The sequence below is a fragment of the Doryrhamphus excisus genome, chromosome 15 (assembly GCF_030265055.1).
Source record: "Doryrhamphus excisus isolate RoL2022-K1 chromosome 15, RoL_Dexc_1.0, whole genome shotgun sequence".
In the NCBI taxonomy this organism is placed as follows: Eukaryota; Metazoa; Chordata; class Actinopteri; order Syngnathiformes; family Syngnathidae; genus Doryrhamphus; species Doryrhamphus excisus.
This window is the reverse complement of record NC_080480.1, coordinates 17,403,683-17,428,159: the sequence shown is the minus strand read 5'-3', so window position 1 is coordinate 17,428,159 and position 24,477 is coordinate 17,403,683. Positions and strand designations below refer to the sequence as shown.

Sequence of the window (24,477 nt, the reverse complement as noted above, 5' to 3'; positions counted from 1 at the left end):
AAAAGGCTTCCGTGTTGAAATAAGAGGCTTTAAGATGATTGATTCAGTCTTGCGTCACGTGACAAATGAAGTGTGACACAGAATGCAGAAGTGGGTGAGCATCACTTCCAGGTGACTTTTTTTTTTTTTTTTTTTTGGAGAGCGTGGGTGCCATCGATCAGCCCCAGTAGAGAGGACACAATGTCTCTGGCTTTTGTTACCAGGAAGTGGGTCGAGTTATTTATATTTCAACACTCGTCCTGCGGCACCCCGGGGACCGGCGCAGGAAGCAACCTGAAACTTTAAATTCAAACATGGTGCGGGTTTTAGACGGGAGTGTGCGTTTCACAGCGAGGGACGAAGGGGAGCGTGGAAATGATGGAAGGAATGTAAAGTGTTTTAATGAAGGTGTGGAAGAGACCGGCGCTGGCAGAGGTGAGTTAGCAAATGCTAAGCGGGTCACGACCTCCGAGGGGAACCAAAAACTTGTGAAAAAGTCACCTTTAGTCCCTTAAGTTCCGGAGTTATTCTGTGGTAAGGGTATTATTTAGATTTTTTTTTTTTGCTCTATAGAAGTGAGTCCTTCCAAAATAAAAGCACCTCATATTCTTTCAGCATGATGAAGATCCACAAGAAGATTGTGAGTCACTACCTGTCATGCACCTCCCCCGTCGACAAAGAAGGCTATCTCTTAAAAAAGGTTGGGGACTAAAAGGTCAAACCTGCAGGTCAACACCTTGACCCCGTTTCACCCCCCGTCCCCGTCCCCCCTCACAGAAGACCAGAAACGACACCTACCAGCGACGCTGGCTGGTCCTGAAGGCCAACCTGCTCTTCTACCAGGAGCGGCCCGCCGACCGCCACCTGCTGGGGGTCATCGTGGTGGAGGGCTGCGCCGTGCGGCGATGCGTCTCGGACGGTCGCTTCGCCTTCTGTTTGCTCTTCCAGGGCCCCGGGCTGAAGAGCTACACGTTTGCGGCGGGCGACGAGGACACGGTGGAGAGCTGGGTGAGGGCGTTGCTGTCGGCCAGCCACCGTTATCTCTCGCTGATGCTCCGGGACCTGCACAGGCAGTATGAAGGTTGGTCACATGGTTTTAGTCATCATACTTTACTGAGATGTGATGTTGCAATGGTCAAAGGTCACATCGGCGAGGGCGCCCTTATTTAAAGGGACCGATTTCCTGGTAATTTCAAGGACTGTATTAAAGTCTGACAACCCCTCCAGCTGCTAAATTTGCTATTTTACAGAAGCCAAACATCAGCAGGTTTCCAGTGAGTCTCCGGCCGGCACCCTGAACCAGAACCCGGTCCAGCACAGGTGGCTACCGGCAACGCCAGTCAATCCCGAATGCAGGAGCCCCGGCTTCTCAACAGCCACTAAAAAGTCCCCCAAACTGTGGGCCAGGAGAAACGCCCACATCACGCCCCTCAACTGGCCGCCGGCGCCCCAGTACGGCGAGTGGCCTTTGCTCGCTTCCGGTCCGCCGGACGACTTCAGCCGACTGCACGACCACTACGGCCAAGAGGTGGCGAAGGTTCGAGAAGAATGGCTGAAGACTCGGCAGGTGGCTTCGGAGGAACGTGACGAAGGAGATCTTATCGAGCTGGAGTGAAGGAAACAGGAAGCGAGTTGAAAAAAAAAACGGAACTTGACATTTGGCCTTTGCTGGCAGCTCTGATGATAACAACAACATGCTAAAAAATAAATAAATAAATGAAATAAAATAACAACAACATGCTAACAACTATGCTAACAATGCTAACAATCTAGGACTGGGTGTGCTAACTTTTTCCAGCAAGGACCGCATACAGAAATATTGCAAATGTTTTATAGCTATATTTTGTTTAATTTTGTACATTAAAGATGCTAAGCTAGCTGTGTTATATTAATATCTAATAATATGTCTCTTTAATTCGATGTACATGTTTGTTCATTTCCTTTTTTTCTTGTTTAAAATACAATTCACATGTTTTATATGATATTGTCCCGTTTTTGCTGTTGTTGTAGATTAGCTTGTATAGCTACTTAGCTAATATACGCTAATTAGCTTGTATATTAGCTCGTCTTGTATCCTCCGAGCGATGATTTGAAATACACAACTTTTAAAAAATGTACTACATCAGTGAATTTGGGCATGGGATCGCCGACACAGCCTGAATTTTACTGGGAAACGAAAAAGGCAACCGCTTCTGCTTCATTGCGGCTAAGCTAGCCGTTACCGTGGTGACGCTACATGTAAGTGGAGGTTTTAACCAGCAGGGGGTGCTGTAGAGCTCGGTAAACTGATCATCTTCAACTACAGCATTGTGTATTAATATAATGAACTAAAAATACAAAAATAATGTGTCAAAATAATAGTAATTAAGACAGATTATATTTTTATTTTAAATACAATAAAAATATAAAATATCATAGTCTGGTCGTTTCAATAGACATTACCTCCCTGTAATTAACTTCATAAATACTTAGTGATATTACATGTCGCGGATACTGCTAACCACATGATACAGTTATAAATAGAAACTAATTAAATCCCGCCCAAACAGGAAATACAACACTGATAATCCCCACAGTGGGACTATAAATATGATTCAAATAGTACTGCAGTGTTTTGTCTGCCATGATCTTACAAACATACATGACAATAATGTATGCACCCTAGGTAGTTCTTCACACACACACACACACACACACACACACAAGGTTGTCCTGCCCTAAAGGTCACGCCGGGAGCGTCTCGACATCGATGGGGCCTCCAGACAGTTGAGACATTCCAATCACGTCAGAAGTGATCGATGGCTTTTGGAGGAGTGTGCCAAGACGTGTCGTGTTGCACATGCCAACATGCTATGGACATAAGTGTGGGGACAAGACGGTACAACAGGACAAAACCAGACACATAGAAAGTGAAGGCAGGTTGTCATGTCCGGCCACGACCACCAGAGGGAGACAAACGCAATGAGAGAACGAGTGCGAGTCAGCAACCAACCAGTCAAATTTAAAGTTACAGTAAATTATTCTAAGCTCTAAATGGACAGAGAACCACACTAGAACATTGTTAGAACCTACTCAGAATCTTTTTAATTTGGATTTATTGATCATTTATTTTATTGGCGGGGACAGCGCATATTAATGTCATACACTAAATTGCAATAAGTATGCCAGATTTACATACATTATAGTTCGAGTCCACGGATGAGTAGAAAAATAAAAGCGAGTAAACTGAGCCGCCATTTTTCCCGTCTATTTTTTGACACTCTAATCAAGGCAGGATTATGCTGCTGCATCGAGGCGCCACCGTACGCCACGCCGGCTCGCTCCTCCCACTCCAAACACTCCCTGCCGTCTCCACCTTGACGTTTTTGGATCAACATTTTCTATAAAAGTCCCAGTTGTAATCGCTGCTCGCGTCACAAGCTCAAGGCTCAAGGCGTCAAGGCTCAATCGATGGCACAAAAAAAAACAGAGTCATGGACTATAGCATTTAGCCTGGTGGTCAAGCTAGCATCGTGCTAGAACCGTGGTACACCAAGTGTTGTTTCGAGGGCAGCGTCTTTGTATGAGCGGCAAATTCCATGACATTTTGTATCCAAACTCTGTGTAGCTCTCTAATGCTGCCTGGTTCTTACCAGAGCGCACGCTGCAGATTGCAGAACACAGGTCTGCACTTATTATTGTTATTTTACACCACGACTGCTGCCATGTGTCTCATTAGCAAACTTGCTCAGTTTGAAAAGCGATATTAAAATATCTGAATGGAAGCCATAAAAAGCCATTTTACCGTCGCGATAGACGAAACGGCTAACGGCAATCTGTCGAAAAAAGAGCGTTCAGGTGAGTGAAAGTAACAGAAATGCCAGAATGTGACGCATGTGCTCCAACTAGGTGCTGAGAGTGAGGTCAAAGTTCAGTCACACAAGCGACGGGGGGGCAGTAGGGTGGGCGGTGTTGGTCCATCATAAACTAACGTCCGTCTAATGTCGATGAGTGCAGCTGAGAGGCGAGAAAGACGTGTGGAAACATAAACGAGAGGCTCCTCCATTATCACCCGGGTCAATATGGATGCCATTAAAACACATTGAAAAGTCACACAAAGGAACATTTTTTTTGTTGCAAAAAAAAAAAAAAAAAGCAACCCCCACCCCCCCACATTGCTTTGGCAGGGGGTCAAGTTTATTTTGCTATTTCTGTCCCCCCCAGCTGTCCCCGTTCTCTTCTGAGTGTCTGCTGCTTAACCAGGCCCATGCAAAGTAATCCCCCTGATATTTCACCTAGGGGAGGGGTTGCGTGGGGGGTATGGGTGGGGGGGTGGGTGTGTGTAATGAGCCAACAGGTGCAAAAATGCACGGGTCAGAGCCGAGCCGCAAACTCACACCTTTGCACACTCAGACGCCCCGGCCCGGGTCAGAGGTTAACGGTGCGTTTACTTGTCTGTCTTTGATGGACCCCCATAAGTTTACTACTAGACTGTAAACATGTTGAACGACGGCTAGTTTGACATAAACGACCAAAAACACCCCCGGGTGGGAAGGTTTCAGCACAAGTATAAATAGATTCATACGCTACACTTCAATATTTATTAATAGCATATTCACTTTTAGTCTGATCTGAAATACATAGTATGCCAAAACATATGTCTGCATGGTATGTGTATCTATGGGCTTCTTTACGGGTACTCCGCCCCCCCCCCCCTCGCCATTCCAAAAACATGTTAGCTTCATTGGCGACTCCAAATTGTCCATAGGTATGAATGTGAGTGTGAATGGTTGTTTGTCTATATGTGCCCTGTGATTGGCTGGCCACCAGTGGACCCCGCCTCTCCCCCCAAAGACAGCTGGGATAGGCTCCAGCATACCCCTTCTCCCCCGGCGATGACTGAATTTATATGTAAATATAATCAATGCCAATGAAAAGTTGAATGAGAAACTGTCTGGTGGTACTGGTAGTACTGGTAGTACTGGTGGTACTGGTAGTATATTATTTTATGATGAAATGTAAACACGCTAATGGAATGCCTGACAATGAGCTACATCAAAGCTAATGTAATAATATGAGAACATAAGAATACGAATGCCATGGCGAATCCGTGTGAAACGGTACGGGTAGATCCCCAACACGGTCCCAGGACGCCACGGCGCCCCCGTGCACATACACGGTCAAGGCGGCATCAGTCGCGTGCGTGCGTCCCGGTCCTTGATATCCCACCGAGGACCCAAAAATAAAGCCAACGTGTCCAACCCAAGGAGGGTGGAGGGACACTGTCCCGTCCGGTCCACCAAGCATCCATGTCCTCGATGTCCTTATTAGTCCACGTGGGACTGCAAAACCTTCCAGCCAGGTCCCTCCGCTATCGGGTTTACTTAATTCCAAGACTCCTGGGTCTATTTCTGATCTCCTGTAAGCGGATCCGCCGTCCCCGCCATTCTGTCTCCTTCACTTTTGCCACCCGCTCATCCCTAAGCATCCTCCCCTCTCGCTCTTTTTGATCCCCCCGCCCCATCCAAACTTGAGGCTGCGGCTAAAGTTAGACGAGGCGCTGGAGGGGTATATAAGCCCCCCTGGGGTGGAGGACAAACGCGGCTTCACCCTCTCTTCCTCTCTTTCTTCATCGTCCCAACCTCCAATCGAAGCTTCTCGAGATGGTGAGTAGCATCCCTCAGCGTTCCGACCGTCTTTTACTGCTGTGCCGGACTTTGGAGGAATATCTCCTCCAGGAAGCCCGACTGATGCTTCATCACTGAGACGTTTGATGTTTGTGGATTTAACAACAAAGCCGTAAGATGACTGGAGTTTAAATACTGTGAGGAATAATACTAAGAAATAAATGAGGAAGGAAAGTAAACAAAGGAGTAGCAAGTAACCAAGTGGCTAAATGGCTAATTAGGCACAAGTGAATACAATCAACATGCAGTAAATAAGTAAATAAGAAAAAAAACATACAAGGAAAGTGAGTTTGACAAAGTAAACAAAGGAGAAGCAAGTAAACAAGTGAGTGAATGGCTAATTAGGCACAAGTGAATACAATCAACATGCAGTAAATAAGTAAAATGGAAGAAAAACATGCAAGGAAAGTGAGTTTGACAAAGTAAACAAAGGAGTAACAAGTAAACAAGTGAGTGAATAGCTAATTAGGCACAAGTGAATAAAATCAGCATGCAGTAAATAAGAAAAATGGAAGAAAAACATGCAAAGAAAGTGAGTTTGACAAAGTAAACAAAGGAGTAGCAAGTAAACAAGTGAGTGAAGGGCTAATTAGGCACAAGTGAATACATTCAACATGCACTAAATAAGTAAATAAATAGAAAAACATACAAGGAAAGTGAGTTTGACAAAGTAAACAAAGGAGTAACAAGTAAACAAGTGAGTGAATGGCTAATTAGGCACAAGTGAATACAATCAACATGCAGGAAATAAGTAAATAAGAAGAAAACCATACAAGGAAAGTGAGTTTGACAAAGTAAACAAAGGAGTAGCAAGTAAACAAGTGAGTGAATGAATCAGTCACAAAGTCAATAAGCAAGCAAGGAAAGAAATGATTGGACACCAGGAAGTAAAAGCATCCTTCATAGGCTTGGAATAAAGTCAATTGATGAATGGACTAATTAGCTCCGCCCCCTCGCCCCCCACCCCCCCATGTGTGCAGGCACCCAAGAAGGCCAAGAGGAGGCAGGCAGCCGGGGACAGCGGTTCCTCCAACGTCTTCTCCATGTTTGAGCAGAGCCAGATTCAGGAGTACAAGGAGGTGAGCCCCCCCCCCAATACACATACGCCCCCCCCTCCAACCCCCCAAAAAAGCAGACGTAGTTAATTTCCCGTCTAACCAGAATTAGTTTCCTTAAGCCGCCCGTCTGATTGGATTCACTTTCACAGCAGTTGCTGTTTCGTCCCCAACCCCCCCCCCCCCCTCCCCCAAGAAGGAGATGACATTTCTCACACCAGCTTCCTGTTTTCATGACCTTTAACCTCCACCATCCAGCTGTCACTCAAGTGCCGCCTCCCTCAACCCTGTTTTTGCATCCATCGTCACTCTCCTCAATTAGATATTAAGTGATCCTATTGGGGGGTGGGGTGGGGGGGTGGCTTTAGGGCCTGGGGTGGAGGTGGGGGGGTGCTGTCAAGAGATGAGATAAAGACGGGTGTCCTGTCGGAATGATGAGCACCACGCAAAAATGGAGGCAAGCGTCCAAGATGGAGTCAAAGACGTTCTCTAGTGTTTCACGCGAGAAGATGGATCACACAGCTGCTCCCTCGCGATCCCAAATTAACCCGTAAGGAAAGCTCCGGTCGGAATGTCACTACCGTAAGACCCGCGTCTGGCGTGATTAGATACTCTCCTTGACGAGCATCCGACTAGTTTGACCTTTCACGTGAAAAAAAATCCATACCTCCATCAACGGCGGATGATCTTCTCTCCCGGCAGGCCTTCACAATCATCGACCAGAACAGAGACGGCATCATCAGCAAAGACGATCTGAGGGACGTGCTGGCCTCCATGGGTGAGTTTCTCAGCGTCGCTGACACCCGATGAATCCCGTGTCACCGATCTCCTCCCTCCACAGGTCAGCTGAACGTGAAGAACGAGGAGCTGGAGGCCATGATCAAGGAGGCCAGCGGCCCCATCAACTTCACCGTCTTCCTCAACATGTTCGGAGAGAAGCTGAAGGGTAGGTGTCGCTACGGCGGGACTCGGGCCGGCTGCATCATCTCACCGCTTGGTTCTTCCAGGCGCCGACCCCGAGGACGTCATTCTTAGCGCTTTCAAGGTCCTGGACCCCGAGGGTACCGGAACCATCAAGAAGCAGTTGTGAGTGCAGCTTTTTGGACACAATGTCATGTGATATGTCTGTTGGCCCATTGGAACCAATAGAAACATAATTGATCTGTTCCAGTGTCAAACCCTCAATGTCAAGTGTGTGGTTTGCGTATCTTTCCCGAGTACTTCAACTCAATACTTTTGTAGTACTGGTTGTAGTAATTGTATAGTACAGTACAAAGCTATTTTTAACAGTTAGCTATTTTTCTTAACAGTTAGCGTACAATATACCGCCATTCAAATATCGAAATATCGTTTTGTGTGTCCTCAGCCTGGAGGAGCTCCTGACCACTCAGTGCGACAGGTTCTCCAAGGAGGAGGTAAACTTCCTCACCTTTTTTTTTTTTTTTAGAGCAGGGGTGTCCAAAGTGTGGCCCGGGGGCCATTTGCGGTCCATGGCTGATATTTTTAGCGGCTCTTTAGAGCATTTAAAAAATTAAACAAGAAAGCTAAAAAAAATGACAAGTGGTATGACATATTTGTAAAATTGACAATGTCAAAAATGGAAAAAGGAGCTAAAGTAATAAACAGGAAGTTAGCATAACTTGCTAGCAGGCCTACACGGCTTGGTATGTTTTTACGTTACCGTACGCTGGGGAAGGTTTGGACACTCCTGGTTTGCGATTAGCACCGAGCCTACAAATGGCGAGGATGAAACTCCTGTTTTTGCCCCCTCAGATCAAGAACATGTGGGCCGCCTTCCCCCCAGATGTCGCGGGCAACGTGGACTACAAGAACATCTGCTACGTCATCACACACGGAGAGGAGAAGGAGGAGTAAAGGACGCCAGAAGGAGATGATGAGAAGAAAGACGACTATCCCTTCGCTTTCTCTACCCTTCCTGCCCTCCTTCCTGTCTTCCCTCCCTCCCTCCGTCCCACCCGCTTTGCCCTCCGTGTTGACCCGTGGGGACGGGACGTCTGTGTCGGCTTACGGGGAACAGGGGATGCTTTTCAATAAAACCAATGTAACATCATGTGACCACTCCAAACACTTTTCTTTCTTTGTGTCAACTCACCTCCGCCAAAGTGGCCTTCTTGCCTTGACAGGAGCCCACTGGAGGAGGCGAGCAGACCACCTGAAGGCCTCATTCCCATTATGAAGAGGTGCTAAAAAAAAGGAGAGAACATGTACTAGTTGGAGATGAAGGATGTGTCTCCTTAAAGTGAGGATATGTCAGAAGGGAAGGAGAGAAAGGCCTGAAAGAAAATATCTTCGATTACTTTCTCTCCTCGCCTTCCCGAGTCCACTCTTCCTCTGTAAGCAACGACTCCTCCTCGCCTTTCCTCTGTAACGAATAAAAGGGACAAACTGTGAATAAAAAACTCTTTCTTTTTGTACAATAGCGTGTGTTCAGTGGCTCTGTGGGGCAGGGATGAAGGGTCAGTCAGATTTGGCGACACCCAGTGGAGCTTCATGTAACTGCATGCAGGAGAAGACTGTGGAGCATAAAAGCAGCAGTTTGCAGCATGTTTATGTTTTGTTAAAACGCCGACTGCACTAAAATGAAACTAAAGATATCTGGCACATGATATGACCGATGTCATACGAATACATAGAAGCAAATCTAATGTAATATATTATTATGGTTTATTACTCATCACAAATATCATCATGATCAATTAAATACATCACTTGTAGGTGTGAAGGAATGAATTCAATTAGCCTAGATTTTAACTCACTTTCACCAGAGAGAGTGACTTGTAAACTCAAAAAAAAAAAAAAACACACACACACACACACAGGAAATAAAAAGCCTAACCGCATTTTTTAAACATTTTCACGAGTGGAGTGTTCAAATGGAACACGGAAGTGTTTAGCAGGGAAGAAATGCACAAAAGGACCTGACGGAAATGCACTTCTTGTTTTTTTTTTCTTTGTCATGTCCTCCGTGAGTCTGGTAACCATGACGACGCACGGAGCGCTGCGAGGACGTGTTTGCTCACGTGACGGCGGCGTCCAATAACCATTGGTTGTCAGTCCCGCCGCGCGCGCGGAGAAGATTTAAGTTTGCATAGAAGTGTTCAGGTCAACGCCACGCACGAGCACGGCGGTTAATGGGAGGACACGGTGGCCAAACAAAGACCCGCGGTCCTTCGCTAACACTACGACGGCGAGGGTGACGAGCCCACGGATGTAAAAAAAAAAAAAAAAAAAAAAAAAAAAAAAAAAAAAAAAAAAAAAGCAAAAAAAGCAGGAAGTGACGCTCACCAGTTAAGACCTTCAACTCCCAAAAAGTTCACGACAGCATCGAGCTTCCCGCTCAACAAAAACGTGCTAACGGGTGGGGGGTGGGGGGGGGGGGGGGGGGGGAACGGAAAGGACAACGTTCCAGTCAACCAGGCTTCCGATACTCATATAGAAAAATAGTCCGATTCAAAATAATAACAATATTCATAATATATTTGATTAAATTAAGCAACTTTGTACATAAATACAACAGGGCCCGCAGGTTAATGCTACATGGGCGCACCTGGCACCTCCTCGGGGGGGTCATGCACCTACCTAAGGCGCTCATGAAGTGTTTTTTTTTTTTTTTTTTTTTCAAGAACTCATAGAGCCACTGCGTTGGTGGACTTCAGTGCGACGGCTCACAAGTGCAAAGGTCATCCTTCATGGTGTTTGGAAGCTCCGGGCACATTCTAACATTTGGCTAAATTAAATGCATATTAGTTGTTTTTTTTTTAAGTAATACTCATTGGTGTGATTTCCATGTTGTTATTAACACTTATGTCATTAGACGTCTGCTTCAGGTGTCAGCACTGAGGCAGAAACTAAAAAATATTTAAAAGAAAATCCTAACCCGCAAACGCAAAAAGTCGTAGTTAACTAAAAAAAGACCAAACACACACACACACACACACACACACACTCTCCAAAGCACCTCTACATGGTTGGAATATTCTCCCTGGTCTTGTGTGTGGTGTGCGTCCCTCCGTGTCGACACCGGCGGGGGGGTCGGTGGGCGGGGGGGGCGCACACGCCACATGACGCTACGCTACTAAGGCACACACAACATCTAACAGGACAATAAATAGATTTGTTGACATCCGGCTGCAGGACAGAAAGGTTCTGTCTTCCAGGGGTTTTCCCACATGTAGTACAGTTGGGGGGGGTGGGGGTGGGAAGGGACAGGGGGGGGTGTTCAGGTGTCTTTGGAGGCGATGGTTATTATTATTATTATTATTATTTACATCTTCTGTGGCACCTCAGTCTTCCTCACCGCATGGAAATTAAAATAGGAGTTAAAAAGAGGACTGTAATGAAAAGGAGATCACAGCCTGTTTAAAACATGGAAGGGGAGCAAAAAGCCCCCGCCCCCACCCTCATCCCCACCCCCGTGGGGCTTTTTAGACCCACCATCCAGAAGTCATTCCATTTTTTTATGCATCACTCCACCTCTGAGGGTCTTTTGTCCAGCTGACCTCTTTTTCTTTTGATGGTCAAACTAGGCCGAATCTCTCGCCGCCGCCGCTCCGTTTTTGTCCTCGGCCGGCGCCCCCCCCTTGTCCTTTTTCTTGCCCCCTTTCTTCTTCTCCTTCTCCTGACGCTCCTTCTCCTTCTTCAGCCGCTCCTTCTCGGCCTTTTCCCGCTCCTTCTTCTCCTTCAGCTTCTTCTTCTCATCCTCCCGCTCCTTCTTCTTGTCCTCTTTGCTCTTCTTCTTCTTGCGTCCGTCTTCCCCGACGGGCGGTGGCGGCGTCGGTGTGGCCTCGGCCGCTTCCTTCTTGGCGTCCACGCAAGGCGGCAGAGGAGCGTTGTTGGCGGTGGGGGAGGGGATAGCGGGCGTGATCTGCTCAGAGACGATCCTCGGGGACGGAGACAGAGTGTTGGGCGGGGGTGTGCTTTGACTCGGAGGTGGCGCCCCCGAGGCCGGAGAGGGTCCGCGAGGAGGTGTGCCGCTTCCGACTAAGGGGCTCTGGACCTGGGGCGCCCTCTGTCCCACCCCGGGAGGAATGGGCGGTTTGCTGGAGGCGACCGCGGGCGGCGACTGAGGACGCATCCCTTCAGAACCAGACGGACCGGAGAAGGAGCCTTTCTTGGCTTGCGAGTGGAACGGGGCCTTGGACTTTCGGAAGCCGGGGAGCGAGAGTAAAGACGAGGAGGCCCGGAGAGGTCCTGGTGGAGGAACGGAGCTGCCCAGGAAGGAGAAGCTCCCGCCGGAGCTGATGGAGGCGGCGCGGCGTTTGTGCTCAAAGATGGCTCTGGTCCCGTGGAGGCGGCGCCCCGGCTGGTGGGTCAGCTCCCCTCTGGATTCCCTCCACTTCCTCACCTGGATGGTGCACTCCCGCTCGATCAGCCCCTCCGTGACCTGCAGGAGAATCACCTGGAGGTCCAAGACCAGCAAGTGAGAAAAGGTGGACTGGCTGAGACCTGATGAAGAGGAGAAGAGTCTATGACGCACCTCCTGCACCAGACTGTCCTCCCTGATTGTGTCGGGGGAGATGCTCCTCAGACGTTCCATGGTCTCGTACATGCCCTGGAGCTCCCGCAGTTTATCCACGGAGCCCAGCATCTGTTTGAGAAGCACCAAGCCCACGCGGAACACGATCTTCACGCCTGCCGGCACAAAATCCAACCACATCAAAGTTCATGATGTCCAGCAGATGATACGGCTCGGTGTGAAAGCATACCTTCACAGAAGAACATGTCCCACACGCGCAGCACACACGCCCACGGCAGAGTACGCGAGAAGATACACATGAACCACTCAGTCATGTAGAGGATGGGGTCGATCTTGAACTTCTTGAGGTGGCGGTAGGCCATGGGACACGTGCGGCGCAGCAGAGAGAAGAAGATCTCGCCGTCCAGCTGGATGGCCTCCTGGAGGACCGGATGGGAAAATTCAGAAGCGAACTTGAGGTCAGTTCATGCACCTCGGGTGGGTTCCCTCACCAGCCCGGCGCTGTAGTAACCCGGAAGGAACTTCTCGCATATCTGGACCAGGCACCAGAAGGCTTGCTGTGGATCACAGGAGTGTTTAGAAGAAGCTTGAAGCGTGTCATGTGATGGCTGACATATTGGAAACATGGCTGCTCCTCACCTCAGCGGGCATGTGCATGAGGAGCACGGCAGCCACAGGAGCCTGGGCCTGGCAGTAGCCCTCATCAGGTCTGTAGATGGTGTAGGCCTTGAGGATCCGGTATAGATCCTGTTGCCTACAGAAAAGAACCATCGCTAATGAATAATTAACGAGCGAGCGCTAAAAGCCTTTGAACAGCTGAGGGCGTATTCTGACCCATGGCCCCCACGTGCGGCAAACATCTCGTGGAAGGGGAACTGCCTGTGGAGATCCTTCTCGATGATGTCCAGCCACTTGGCTTCTCCCGGCTCCCTCTCCAGCTCCTGCGGGCGGGACAAAGAGAAGCTCCATGAACTGATAGCGTGAGATGACAACAGGAAGTTGACGCTGAGCACAAGTGAGTCCCCCCACCCCCACCTCCACCCTCCCCGCCTTCTGAGGCAACTCGGGAGGACTGACAGGCGGGATTACAGGTCCTGATAAGAAGCTTACTAAGACTTCCTGCGCTCCTTCAGCCCCCCCCGCCGCAGCAACAACTTCCTTTTGCAGGACTTCCACTTAGGACTTCAACATGGCGGCCAATATATTTCATACAGAGCAGCGAGAATGCTTCCGCTGCTGTTGCTTCCTGTGGCAAACTTCCTGTTCCTGTTAGCTCTACGCCGCCGGGGGCCCAGTGGGCGTGGCCGGCTTATGGGGAATGATTCATTGGCTGCAGGGGTAGTGATGCATAGGATAAGCGGCATAGAAAATGGTCGTTCAAATTATTTTTAAAATGGCGTCTGAGGCTCTTTTAGATGTTTATCCTGATCCTGGACCTTCTCACAAACTTGAGCGTGTTTCACGGTATTTCTGGAAGACTAGGTAAGGCCAAAATACACGTTAGGTAACGCTCGTACCTCAAACTTGCCGCTGTTGGCCTCGAGCAGCTCCTGGCTGTTGGACAGCAGCTGCCAGGCTTTGGCCCGCAGAGACGACGGAATCCCTTTCCTGCAACGCATCTTCACCTGCAGCGGACACAACGTCATCACCATCACGTCACCTCCAGAAGCTTCCGTGAAGACGCCACGCGTACCTTCTGGAAGCGATGTTTGACCCACTTATCCCAGTTGTTGAACATTTCCAGCCACTTCATCTCCCTCTGCCGGGACACTTCCACTCGAACTTCCTTGTCACTGTGACAATGAACAATGCATTCAGGTCACTTCTGAGTGGATGGCGGACAAAGAACGGCACAAGCGGCGCTCATGGAGGTCAGTATAGTGAATTTGTGTTAGTATTAGCAGGGAGATTGGAGCAAACACCATCAGGGCATGTTGACTCACAAACGCTCAGCAGCGTGAGTCACATCAAAGGGGGGGGGGGGGGGGGGGTCAGATAAATTTTGAGAAGAAGCAGGAAAAAGATGGAGAGGCAAAGTGATGATAAACAAAATTCTGATTCCATGATTATGTTCAGTGACCAATACAAAAAGTGTATTTTTTCTATTTATACATTTTTTTAAAATGTTTATATTAATGTTATAAAATGTGATTAATTCACAAATACGTTCATAAACTTTTGTGAAAAATACACAAACTTAATTTTTTATTTTTTTTATTTTTTTCTTGTGACGGTCAAAGAGAAAAGTATGATGATAACCATACTGGAACAGGAAATGACTATTAAAATACTGACTATATGACTATAAATAATGACTATAAATTAGCATAACATAGCATAAAGTATCACACATGCCTCAGTTTGAATGTTTGGTGGAGGCGGGAGAAGCCGCAGCTGTCACAGCTACCCCAGGGCAGCTGTGTCTACAGATGTAGTTTACCACCACCGGTGTGTTATAAAAACTACTAATCTATTAGTACAATATGGCTGATAATAATAAATAATAATAATAAAAGAAGAATAGAGTCGCTTTTGGTACTTCCTCTCTGCATTCTTCACCATGTTTGTGTGTGCATATTTTTTCTCTTGTGACTGACAGCGCGTCACGTCTTTTAATACGTGATATGACAGGCAAGAATGCTGAAATATTACTGAAAATATTGAGGTTGTGGTGTATTAAAAATCAATTAGTATTTTGTATGAAAACTCACCTGCCGTCACTGTACTGATTGCCACCCAAAAATCCGTACTTGTCAGTGCGCTTGACCGCCAAGCCGTTGATTTCCGAGTCCGACCCCACCGAGCTTCCGTCCTCCCCCAGGCCAGACAGGGACTCCAGCGTGCCCGACATCAGGCTGGCCGATTCTAGATAGCTGAGTGTGTCGGGGGCCGGACGTGATGTGGCCAGTGGGAGGCACGGGGGCGGCTCTTGGATGAGCGGCACCGTGGGGCTGGGGTGCCCGGCCCTGGGGATGGGGCTGCATGGCGGCAGTGCTTTAATGGGACTCTGAGGCTTGGGGGAGACAGGTGGAGGTGGACTTCTGGGGGCGCGTTCTTGCTGAGGTTTCTCCTCCTCGGGCGCTGTGGTGCCAGTGCCTGCGGGTTGGGTGGCGTCATCCACATCGGGGTGTGGATTGAGGGCGACGTGCACACTGGGGTAAAGATTTGGGCCGGGGGTGAGGTCAGGGGAGGGGGACACTTCTTGTACCTCCCTTGGAGGTGCCGGTTCACTGGAGGGTTCCTCTTGTGAGGCTGCAACTGGTACTTCATCGGAGAGACGTTGCTGATGCTCAACATGAGCTCCGGTCTTTGTTGCCTCCTCGACCTCCTTCTGTGGCATCTCCCCCTGATCCACATGGGGGGCACACACGGCGGTCTCCACAACCACCTTTGAAGGACTCTGAGGTGGCTGCGGCACAGAAGTAATGCCCTCTAGCTGCGCTGCAGGGGTATTTCCAGTCAAAGACACCGGTGCGGGCGGTGAGAGGGTCACCGGCGAGGGCGAGGGAACTGAGGGAGCGATGTGGGAGTCGCCCAATGCGGGCGGCGACGGAGATAAGGTTGAAAGTTCGGCCATGATCCAATGAGAGCTCTCCTAAACAAAAAGATGATGCAAAGAGATTTTTACTTTTTGCAACAGTTTTTCAAAAAGTTTTTCAAAAAGCTACAGTCATGGTTGACTGGTGTGAAACAATAATGGAAAACACACATTATAACGCTTCCATTAAACAAATAGAGAGCACATTCTTAATTGTGACCACAAACAATACGCCAGTAAGCGGTCATAATAAATGCTGCATTTCCTCTTCTGCAAGCCTGGAGCTTGTAACACAAATAGAAAGGATATGACTAATTCATCTTTTAGGAGGATGTGCCAGTCTACTTTGCAGGACACCGAAAATAATAATGCATGCTACATGTCAGGTGCTGAGGCAGCAACAATAACACGCAGGGAATATCAACAAAGCAGCGATCCTGCTGATCACGCAGCTCCAAGCCAGTGTGGAGCCTCCAGGCGGCTACATGCTAGCAGCTGACAACACTTCCCCTCCGCGGAGGCCTCTCGTGGGACAGCATTAACGATTTATGCGCGGCTAATTAGCCAACACGCTCCCGACGTGCCAGGCAGGCCCAGGTCTCGCAGCGTCCGCGGCCTCGGCCACATTGTCCGCCCCCAGGTAGACCGCTGCGTCAAACCCAAGCGGTTCAACTCACCCACTCCCGGTGATGTCACTTGAATCCGTCCGGGGTCCGCGCGTTGGCCCGCCACAGCTACGGCTCCGCCAACTACCGCGGCGGAGAGGAGAAGAGCAGGGAGGCGACGCCGGAGCAGGCACCGCCGAGCACGGAGAGGATGTGGACGCGCTGACGTCCTGCGGATGGTGCGCTCAGCCAGCTAGGCTAGTAGCTAGCTAGCTAGCTAGCTAGGCTAGGTTAGCCTCTACTCTACGTGTTAGCATAGTTGGTAGCCGGACGTCTCCTCTACTTCTTCCAGACACGCTGCATTTGCAACCATTCCAATCGAGCAGACCGCTCACTGGTACTTTATATCCCCAAAATGTCTGCCTTTGTTTAATTCATCCGAGCTCAGCGGTGCGGACACATCCTTCACCCACCGCCCGCATTTCCTACTGACAGTACGTACGTGCTCACGTCTGCGGCGGCGGGGACGCGCACGCAACAGCCTCCTGATATCTTAAATGTATCTCTAATTTCTGCACCACGAAAAACCAACAAAAAGCCAAATTAAATACTTATACATTAAATAGTTGTATTTTGTGCCGTTTAAACTCTTATACAGTGGGCGAACTGATAAAGTCATGTCGACAAATGGACGCACTTGGTTGGTTGAACCAACAGATAGCGCCAGATTACACTTTATTTCAGCCGTAGGGCCTAAAGACCACTTTATTGTGTGAATGCCTTCAAGGCATGTGTATTTTGCACCACTTTTTTATGCTGGAGCCTATCCCAGCTGTCATAGGACGAGAGACGGTTACACCCTGGACTGGTCGCCAGCCAATCACAGGGCACATACTAAAATAATATATTTTTAAATATTGTGTTTCCTCATATTACTAGTTTACTGTTGTTATTGTCTTATTGTTACTGTTGTCTTTATTTTCATAACAATTTTTCAACCTTTTCCATAAAAATTACAACTTGATTTGTTTACTTTATTTCTCGTGAGATTTAAACTCTAAAAAGTAATCTTTTTTCCTCACTATTTCAACTCTATAATACTAAAACAATAATGATATAACTGTTAGCTGAACATCAAATGTTACAACTCTGACACCTGCGGCTGCCATGGTGAATTCAGGTGCCTATCCAGTGTCGTAAATGGGAGCTGCGTGTAATCTCATGTTAACTTAAAGCAGCAGAATGAACACTGGTAAAATAGTCTTTGTACAAATGTTTAAAGTATATATTAATACATTGTAGTTTTCTGTTTACATTTAACGTGATTTAAACAAGAATAACATTAGATGACTCATGTGGTCTTTAAGAGCGATCTGGTCCAAGAGGGCACCGTGTGGGTGATCCCTGATTCAGACCACACATGCGCGCATAATAAAGACGTTGTTGTGATGTTCGGGGTGTCCGTGAAAGCATCTCGCGATCTGTCTCGTGAGGAAGTGTCGCGATGACGAATGGACCAGAGACGTGTTTTAGACTTGAGATACATAAATGGTGTTTTAATTACACTGCTGTAGATGTGTTCAGCTTAGAATAAAGTTATAAATACTCTGGCAGTGTTTTCCTGACAGCGAGTAACTCTGGTTGGCTAGCTATTCAGCTATTTAGCTGTAGCTCTGTAGTAGTCGTGAACTAGTCGTTAGCATTAGCATCAATCCGTTAGCGGAAACCAGCAAATACCATTGTTTTTAAGGCTTTCACCCCCACGGCGGCGATAACACACATTTGAGCGTAAACCTCCAGTCCAGTGGAATCTGTCTTTTCATTATTTCCAAGCAATGCCGTAATACAAAGGCCGCATTTCCTAACTGACTCATTTGGGATCCTGTTGTCACGCCTCAGTGAGAAGCATGTAAACATTGTGACGGTCTCCATGGAAACGCGAGAGAAACCAAAGGCGTGCTTGCTGACAGGGCGGCAACTCTCGCTTTCCCAGCTTTGACGTGAAGTTTCCATGAGGGAAACCCGGTGGAATACCACATGGAACACAAACAAAACACGTTGAATAGGACGTTATATATTAATTTGTCTCATACAAACATATGAGTTAAATTATACTGTGTAAAGATCAATCATTATGGCTAGACTCAGGTCTTGTTTATGTTTGTCATACATCTCATATTTTATCACTTTGTTAGTCTAATCATTAAAGAATGTAAACAAGAGGCACAAGTGAATATAACGGACCTTTATTCTGGTCACTTAATGATAACGATCATTAAGCTCCCTTTTTGTAATACCGCCGTGTCCCTCTGGGGGTGCCAGTGAGTCATGGCTGCTGCATCTCTCTCCATGGAGACCAGAGACATCAACAGTTCTGCTGTTTGTGCTGCTGACGTTCACACCAAAGTTCACCTCATCGACGCTTAATGACACTGTGCTGGTTTCAAGCTTCTGGAATCATCTGCTGGTGGTTGTTTTTGAGGCACACAATTTTCTTCCTGTGGAATGTCTCTCCTTTATCCCTGGAATCCCTGAAGAAAGTTGATGAAACATTAGGAATTTTACTGCCCCTTGCTGGTTTGGAGTAGAAGCACCTAGCAGCTATGTTTTGAGTGTTACGTCTACGCAGATATAAATAATAATGGCATATACGTAGTAGCAGCAGCATCAGGGCAGCGTGGAGCCCATCAGGCTTTTGTGTCCTCGGCGGGGAACGTGTCCACCCATTTCTGCGTGCGCTCCCGACACTGGTCCCAGTTGTAGAGCGGGCGGTACTTGAAGAGGCGCTGCGCTTTGTCCGTGCTCACGGTGAAGGAGGTGCTGGCCACGCTCAGGGTGTAGCTGTTCAAGAGCGGCGTGAAGTTGCAAACGGGCCTCAGCAGCCAGCGCAGGATGTCGTTGAGCACGGCCATGATCCACAGCAGCATCATGGGGATGCGGATCCAGCGGAAGTTAAAGGTGGACAGGAAGAGCATGTTGAAGTCCTCGTAGCTCTTGTAAGGAGAGTCGTCGTAACAGAAGAAGGCCTCTCCTCCGACCGTGCCCGGGCGCTCCATCAGGGCGCGGGCGGCGAGGACGTGCATCCACGCCACGTTGCCTGGGGACACAACAAGACCACATCATTAAAACGATTCCAACTAGCTGCTATCAGCAAATAGGCTAACCTAGCATGACTGCAACATCAGCAGTTTAGCATCATGCTAATGTTGCTAACACGGGTGTTCTCTCTCCTGCATCTCAGCTTTGTGCGACAAAGCCTATTTTTAAATACTAACTTTGGTCTCTGACGCCTTCCACGCCGACCACGTGTAGTCGGCACAGGAAGTGTTCTCGCGTGACTTCTGCTTTCTGGTCGGCGTGCTGACCTTCAGAAATAAACTCAAGACGGCCACGCGACTTTGTGCAACGCGCCCCTTGACGCTCGTCGTCTTTTTTCCAACACTCACCGACGTAGACTCGCCCGTGTTCGATGGTTGGCGGGATGCCGCTGATAATGACGCCGCCCCTCTTGACCGCCATGTTGTAGAAGTCTCGGATCAGCTCGTGGCCCTCGCCGTAGATGCCCGTCGGCCTCAGCGAGCACGTGTATAAGCGCTTGCCGTTGCTGACCTACGCGGGACACAAAACACTTCCATCATGAGCCGCGGCAGTGAATTTTGTGGCTTCATCCTGTCATGGTTTTTCAAAATAAAACATTGAATCCATTAACATGCAGTTTGGGGTTGAATACGGGCAATTATTAGTCTAAAAAATCATCTTGTACTTTGGTATGTGACAAAAAATAAAAATAAAAATAAAAATAAAAATAAAAATAAAAATAAAAATAAAAATAAAAATAAAAATAAAAATAAAAATAAAAATAAAAATAAAAATAAAAATAAAAATAAAAATAAAAATATGAAAATAAATTAAAATTAAAATTAAAATTAAAATTAAAATTAAAATTAAAATTAAAATTAAAATTAAAATTAAAATTAAAATTAAAATTAAAATTAAAATTAAAATTAAAATTAAAATTAAAATTAAAATTAAAATTAAAATTAAAATTAAAATTAAAGAAAGCAGGAGGTGAACAAAGATTCCTACCTTGATTCCATTTGCGTCCAGGACGAGCTTCTCGGCCTTGGCCTTGCTCTTGGGGTAGGCCATGGTGTGTTTCACCTCATAAGGTGTGTCTTCGTTGCCCCTGCGTGGAGAGAGTCACATGACCTCACGTCATTCACGACCTGGTGGGGCGGGGCGGGACATTGATTTCCATATTTTTTTCCATTTTTGTAATAATATCATGATGGCGGATTAGCTTTGCAGTGGCGTAAACCATTTTGTTGAGCTTCTTTAGCGCCACAAGAGGTGCAGCACTTCCTGTAACGTATCGGATGCCATGTTACCCACTCCTCGTGGCGTGAGTAAAGTGTGAGGACAGCGAGAGTGTCGGGCAGGCACGCAGCAGAGCTGCCGTTACGTAACACAGCTGACCTGGCAGACGCACGCCAAGGTGATGCAACAGATGGACGCGACACAGCCAGTCCGAGACAAACAACAACATCCAGGGATCACCTGACAAACGGCTCCCGCTTCATGTTGGGCCCGATCACCTCCATGCTGCTGGTGTAGACCAGGCTGCAGATGCTGTTCTCCACGCAGGCGTTGATCACGTTCTGCGTTCCTGGGAGGAGGAAAGAAAACAATCTCGATGATGAAAGGAATTATGGAATTCCAGCCAGGAGAGGGAGGACAGCGCTGGATGAGAGCCGGCTGTGTTCCCTGGACACGCATATTGTTATTTAGTCAATATTTATGTTGATATGATCTTATTGTGTTTCTTGTACTGTAATATTATTGTCATTGTATTGCCACATATCACAGTATGCATGGAGTAATGGAGTAAAAGCTGCAGCGAATATGCCGGACTGTGACAGTGTTAAGAGTTAAGGAACGCCAGTGGAAATATTCCAAGCATGCAAAAGAAGCCGGCAGCCATCCGCACCTTCATGCGGCCGAGTCGCCAGCCTTCCCTTCCAGTGTTTTCCTTGCAATCTTCTACTTCACAACATCATAAAAGCCTTAATGACTAGCGTCCAAATGTCACGTCTTCTATTGGCCCGGGGCTATAAAAGTGGGCGGTGCCGGTGCGGCGGCATCAGGCTACATCCTGGCGTGCCGGCAAAACACCGCCGAGGAAATTGCCTTCAGGTGCTCTCAGTGGGCTTGTTATTTATAGCGTTTACAGTAAAAGAAGTGGGAGGAGAAAGGCTTTGTAGTCATGGGGATATTATTCAGTCTGAGTAACAAGACTCAAGTTACCAAAATGGGATGAAAAGGGAGCCATGATCCTGCCTTCATTGTCACCACATGCCTGGAATTCACATCCTTGTTGATGCGGTCATGATTCCGGTGACTTTGTGATGTTTTGTGTGCTTACGAAGCCTGACGGGCCGCAACCAGCCAGCAAGTTTGAGTGCCAAGCGTTAAAAAGCCACTACCTCAGTGTACAAACACGCTGAGAGTGATGCAGTAGCTCTGCCAGCGAGTGACATCATTTAGTTTGTCTTTCAGCTTTTTTATGGACCGATGAAACCATTGTTATGTAAACATTAGCTGAGGTGTTAAAGTGGAACTATTATGTTTTTTTTCCCATTTTATCCCTTGCCAAAGTTTCAAATAATTTAAAAATTTGAGCCTTGTTATGGTTTCTGAGAGTTTTGTGACATCACAGTGAGCTGCACCTCATTATATGGGCATGCCCGGGTACAAGCCGAGTGGGAACCAATCATATCACGGTGGGCAGTGGGTGGAATAAATGAAAACAGAACATCTTGGGAATAGGTGCAGATTCTGGAAGATCTAGAAAGCTTTCTTTCTCCGCAGGTTATCCTGCTCTATAGGAGTCCGCAACTCAATACAACAGGTTACAGTTCAAAGGTCATTAAAAAAAAACTGTATGAAAGGCACCATCAAGGAACGAGGGGGGTTGACAATCGGCAATCAGCTTCAGCGCCTCACCTTTCACATTGACGGAGTAGATGACGTCCTCCGGGACTTTGTGCCAGACGTCCACCAGGCCGGCGGCGTGGATGACGACGTTGGCGCCGCGGCTGGCCTCCAGCACGCTGCTGTAGTCGGTGATGTCGCCCTGAATGACCGTCACGGTTGTGCGCTCTGTGGGGAACCATTAAAAAAGGAGACGCTGAAGATTGCAAAAACATCAGCTCCTCAAGCTCAGTATTTCTAGTTCACGCTCACAGCCCCTAGGGGGCATTGTAGCACGGCCCTCTAGGGATTGCTGTGATCTGCTCCGATGTCATAGCCCTCCGTTGTCTTTGGAATTCCATCCTATCGCCAGTGGAGTGTAACTTTGTCTTTCCACAGTTGACATTGAGGGTGGGGTTGTAGACAGAGGTTCTCACGTTGCCCGTGCGGCCCTCCAGCGCCGTGTTTGCCGACATACAAAACAGGCTGAGCAAAGCGGAATAATGAAGGCATCATGTTCACTCCACTGCACGCTTCATGTTCATGCCGGACGGATTTAGTGGACTTTATCAGCTCCATCGTCCGGCAAAAACAAAACAAAACATCCCGTCGACACAGGTGGCAGGCGGTGACAGGGAAAGAGGAAACGCATGGGAGTGGGACATCCTGGAGAGGATCTCTGCAAAGTGACCCATATGGAACACTACAGCTTTTCCCTCTTACTATACAAATGACTTAAAGTGTTACCGCTGGCGTATTGGGCTGCCTGAATGGCTCCAAATATTACACACAGCATAATAATATCCAAATATTGACTTAGGTTCCTGGGCAAGAACCTCTCAGGGACTGTCTGCTAAGTGCAACATTTTTTTTTAAATCCAAAAAACAAATAAGGAACAAGAACCGGGATATAACTTTCCCATTTTTGGACAGATTTAGTAGAAATACTCAACTGTTTTAGGCCACCATTACATTTACACAAGTACACACAATATACACTACAATCCATTCTGTCCAGTGGACAGTGATGAATTATGTAATAATCATTATTATATTATTAATCTGCCTATTATTATTACTATCATTATTCTTCGTCTGATTAGTACTACTACTATTAGTGCTTATTGGCTTTCTTATTAGCGATTTTTAGAGATTTTGTTTTGCAAAAATAAAAAAAAAATCATAAAAAAAATAACGAAAATCAGGAAAAAATATCAAATTATTTAGGGGAGCTTAAGAACATTTTAGGGGGGCATGAGGCTCCCCTAAAATAGGCCTAATGACGCCACTGTTAAATACTTTTGATTTAAAATTTTGCAAACTATTTTATTTATCATTTATGGACCATAGTTGGTCCATAAAAACTCACCTGAAAGCTCATGTTAACTTTAAAGCTAAAAAAAAAAACTATCTCTGTTAAGTTACCTTGTCCTTCTCTCACATTTAACAACAAAAGCATTCATTTAACAACAACAAAGTCAGAAAAACACATTTAAACCTAGCAATGACATCATAGTAAATATACGGTTAGTAGAAATCCAAAGCCACAATGACAGCAAGCAGTACAGGCAACATAAGACAATAAAAATTTCGTTTTTTTTAAAGACAATCCAAAGTAATTTGTAGACGGTCTCTATCGCGTGTTTTTCAAAACATGCAAAAACTGTTCCGTAAATGTCCCAATAAAATGTCACATTCAAGGAGGTTCGGATACCAGACATGCTTTCCTCACCGGTTCCGAGTCCGCTCAGGCTGTCGTCCGTGTGCTTGTCGAACACCCGAACCTCGGAAAGCTGGTCCTCTTTGGCCAGCAGGACCCTGAGCAGGTGTCGGCCCAGGAAGCCGCAGCCCCCGGTGACCAGGTAGACGAGCGTGGGTCTGCTTTGGTTCATCGTGCTTCCTGGTCTCCGCTTGCCTTGTGAAGAATGCGGCCCGTCACTAGACGGTGCTGCGTATAAAGACTTCAGTCCAAACCAGCTCTTCATTTTTTTTTTTTTTTTGAAACCTCCTAACTTTAATGAACGACGGAGTTCTGTTGGTGTAATTTACATGCGAAAAAAATAAAAAGACCAGTAGGAAGAGTTTTTTCCCCCTCATTGACACTTGCTATTTGTTAATGTCGCCATTAATGCAAAATGACGTTTGATGACGTCAGGCTTTTTTTTGA

General features: G+C 47.2%; 4 protein-coding genes across 6 annotated transcripts; 2 read left to right on the top strand and 2 right to left on the bottom strand.

The window, feature by feature from the left end:
- Positions 1 to 122: 122 nt before the first annotated feature.
- Positions 123 to 1,857, top strand: pheta2 (PH domain containing endocytic trafficking adaptor 2). 2 transcript variants are annotated; one of them, XM_058048602.1, is made up of 4 exons: positions 123 to 513; positions 595 to 679; positions 757 to 1,060; positions 1,230 to 1,857. In XM_058048602.1, the coding sequence occupies exons 2-4, from the start codon at positions 596 to 598 to the stop codon at positions 1,592 to 1,594; spliced, it is 753 nt and encodes a 250-aa protein (XP_057904585.1). In that variant the 5' UTR covers positions 123 to 513; position 595; the 3' UTR covers positions 1,595 to 1,857. The 2 variants fall into 2 exon arrangements, with proteins under 2 accessions (XP_057904585.1, XP_057904586.1); XM_058048603.1 differs by having other exon boundaries at positions 123 to 679.
- A 3,625-nt stretch (positions 1,858 to 5,482) lies between these two features.
- Positions 5,483 to 9,138, top strand: mylpfa (myosin light chain, phosphorylatable, fast skeletal muscle a). Its single transcript, XM_058048615.1, has 7 exons — positions 5,483 to 5,624; positions 6,626 to 6,724; positions 7,403 to 7,478; positions 7,542 to 7,646; positions 7,708 to 7,786; positions 8,067 to 8,115; positions 8,474 to 9,138. Exons 1-7 carry the CDS (start codon positions 5,622 to 5,624, stop codon positions 8,573 to 8,575), a joined length of 513 nt encoding a protein of 170 aa, XP_057904598.1. The 5' UTR covers positions 5,483 to 5,621; the 3' UTR covers positions 8,576 to 9,138.
- A 2,082-nt stretch (positions 9,139 to 11,220) lies between these two features.
- LOC131102843 (TBC1 domain family member 10A-like) lies at positions 11,221 to 16,891 on the bottom strand. The gene is made up of 10 exons (XM_058048421.1): positions 16,413 to 16,891; positions 14,909 to 15,792; positions 13,891 to 13,990; positions 13,715 to 13,822; positions 13,032 to 13,138; positions 12,837 to 12,951; positions 12,689 to 12,754; positions 12,427 to 12,616; positions 12,198 to 12,352; positions 11,221 to 12,119 (listed from the first exon to the last, which is right to left on the bottom strand). The coding sequence occupies exons 2-10, from the start codon at positions 15,772 to 15,774 to the stop codon at positions 11,244 to 11,246; spliced, it is 2,583 nt and encodes an 860-aa protein (XP_057904404.1). The 5' UTR covers positions 15,775 to 15,792; positions 16,413 to 16,891; the 3' UTR covers positions 11,221 to 11,243.
- Positions 16,892 to 18,570: 1,679 nt separating this feature from the next.
- On the bottom strand, positions 18,571 to 24,338 carry hsd3b7 (hydroxy-delta-5-steroid dehydrogenase, 3 beta- and steroid delta-isomerase). 2 transcript variants are annotated; one of them, XM_058048556.1, is made up of 7 exons: positions 24,043 to 24,338; positions 22,344 to 22,499; positions 20,898 to 21,006; positions 20,427 to 20,526; positions 19,787 to 19,949; positions 18,993 to 19,437; positions 18,571 to 18,871 (listed from the first exon to the last, which is right to left on the bottom strand). In XM_058048556.1, exons 1-6 carry the CDS (start codon positions 24,293 to 24,295, stop codon positions 19,028 to 19,030), a joined length of 1,191 nt encoding a protein of 396 aa, XP_057904539.1. In that variant the 5' UTR covers positions 24,296 to 24,338; the 3' UTR covers positions 18,571 to 18,871; positions 18,993 to 19,027. The 2 variants fall into 2 exon arrangements, with proteins under 2 accessions (XP_057904539.1, XP_057904538.1); XM_058048555.1 differs by having other exon boundaries at positions 18,571 to 19,437.
- Positions 24,339 to 24,477: the final 139 nt, after the last annotated feature.

Coding starts and splice junctions, on each gene's coding strand:
- LOC131102843 (XM_058048421.1), bottom strand. CDS start 15,774: ATGGCCGAACTTTCAACCTTATCTCCGTCGCCGCCCGCATTGGGCGAC. Junction 13,991..14,908: donor AATCAGTACAGTGACGGCAG/GTGAGTTTTCAT, acceptor TCATTGTCACAG/TGACAAGGAAGTTCGAGTGG. Junction 12,617..12,688: donor GTTACTACAGCGCCGGGCTG/GTGAGGGAACCC, acceptor CCGGTCCTCCAG/GAGGCCATCCAGCTGGACGG.
- hsd3b7 (XM_058048555.1), bottom strand. CDS start 24,295: ATGAAGAGCTGGTTTGGACTGAAGTCTTTATACGCAGCACCGTCTAGT. Junction 19,950..20,426: donor TGGACGCAAATGGAATCAAG/GTAGGAATCTTT, acceptor TGTCCCGCGTAG/GTCAGCAACGGCAAGCGCTT. Junction 19,438..19,786: donor ACACGGGCGAGTCTACGTCG/GTGAGTGTTGGA, acceptor TTGTGTCCCCAG/GCAACGTGGCGTGGATGCAC.
- mylpfa (XM_058048615.1), top strand. Junction 7,787..8,066: donor GGAACCATCAAGAAGCAGTT/GTGAGTGCAGCT, acceptor GTGTGTCCTCAG/CCTGGAGGAGCTCCTGACCA. Junction 8,116..8,473: donor ACAGGTTCTCCAAGGAGGAG/GTAAACTTCCTC, acceptor TTGCCCCCTCAG/ATCAAGAACATGTGGGCCGC.
- pheta2 (XM_058048602.1), top strand. CDS start 596: ATGATGAAGATCCACAAGAAGATTGTGAGTCACTACCTGTCATGCACC. Junction 680..756: donor AAGGCTATCTCTTAAAAAAG/GTTGGGGACTAA, acceptor CCCCCCTCACAG/AAGACCAGAAACGACACCTA. Junction 1,061..1,229: donor CCTGCACAGGCAGTATGAAG/GTTGGTCACATG, acceptor GCTATTTTACAG/AAGCCAAACATCAGCAGGTT.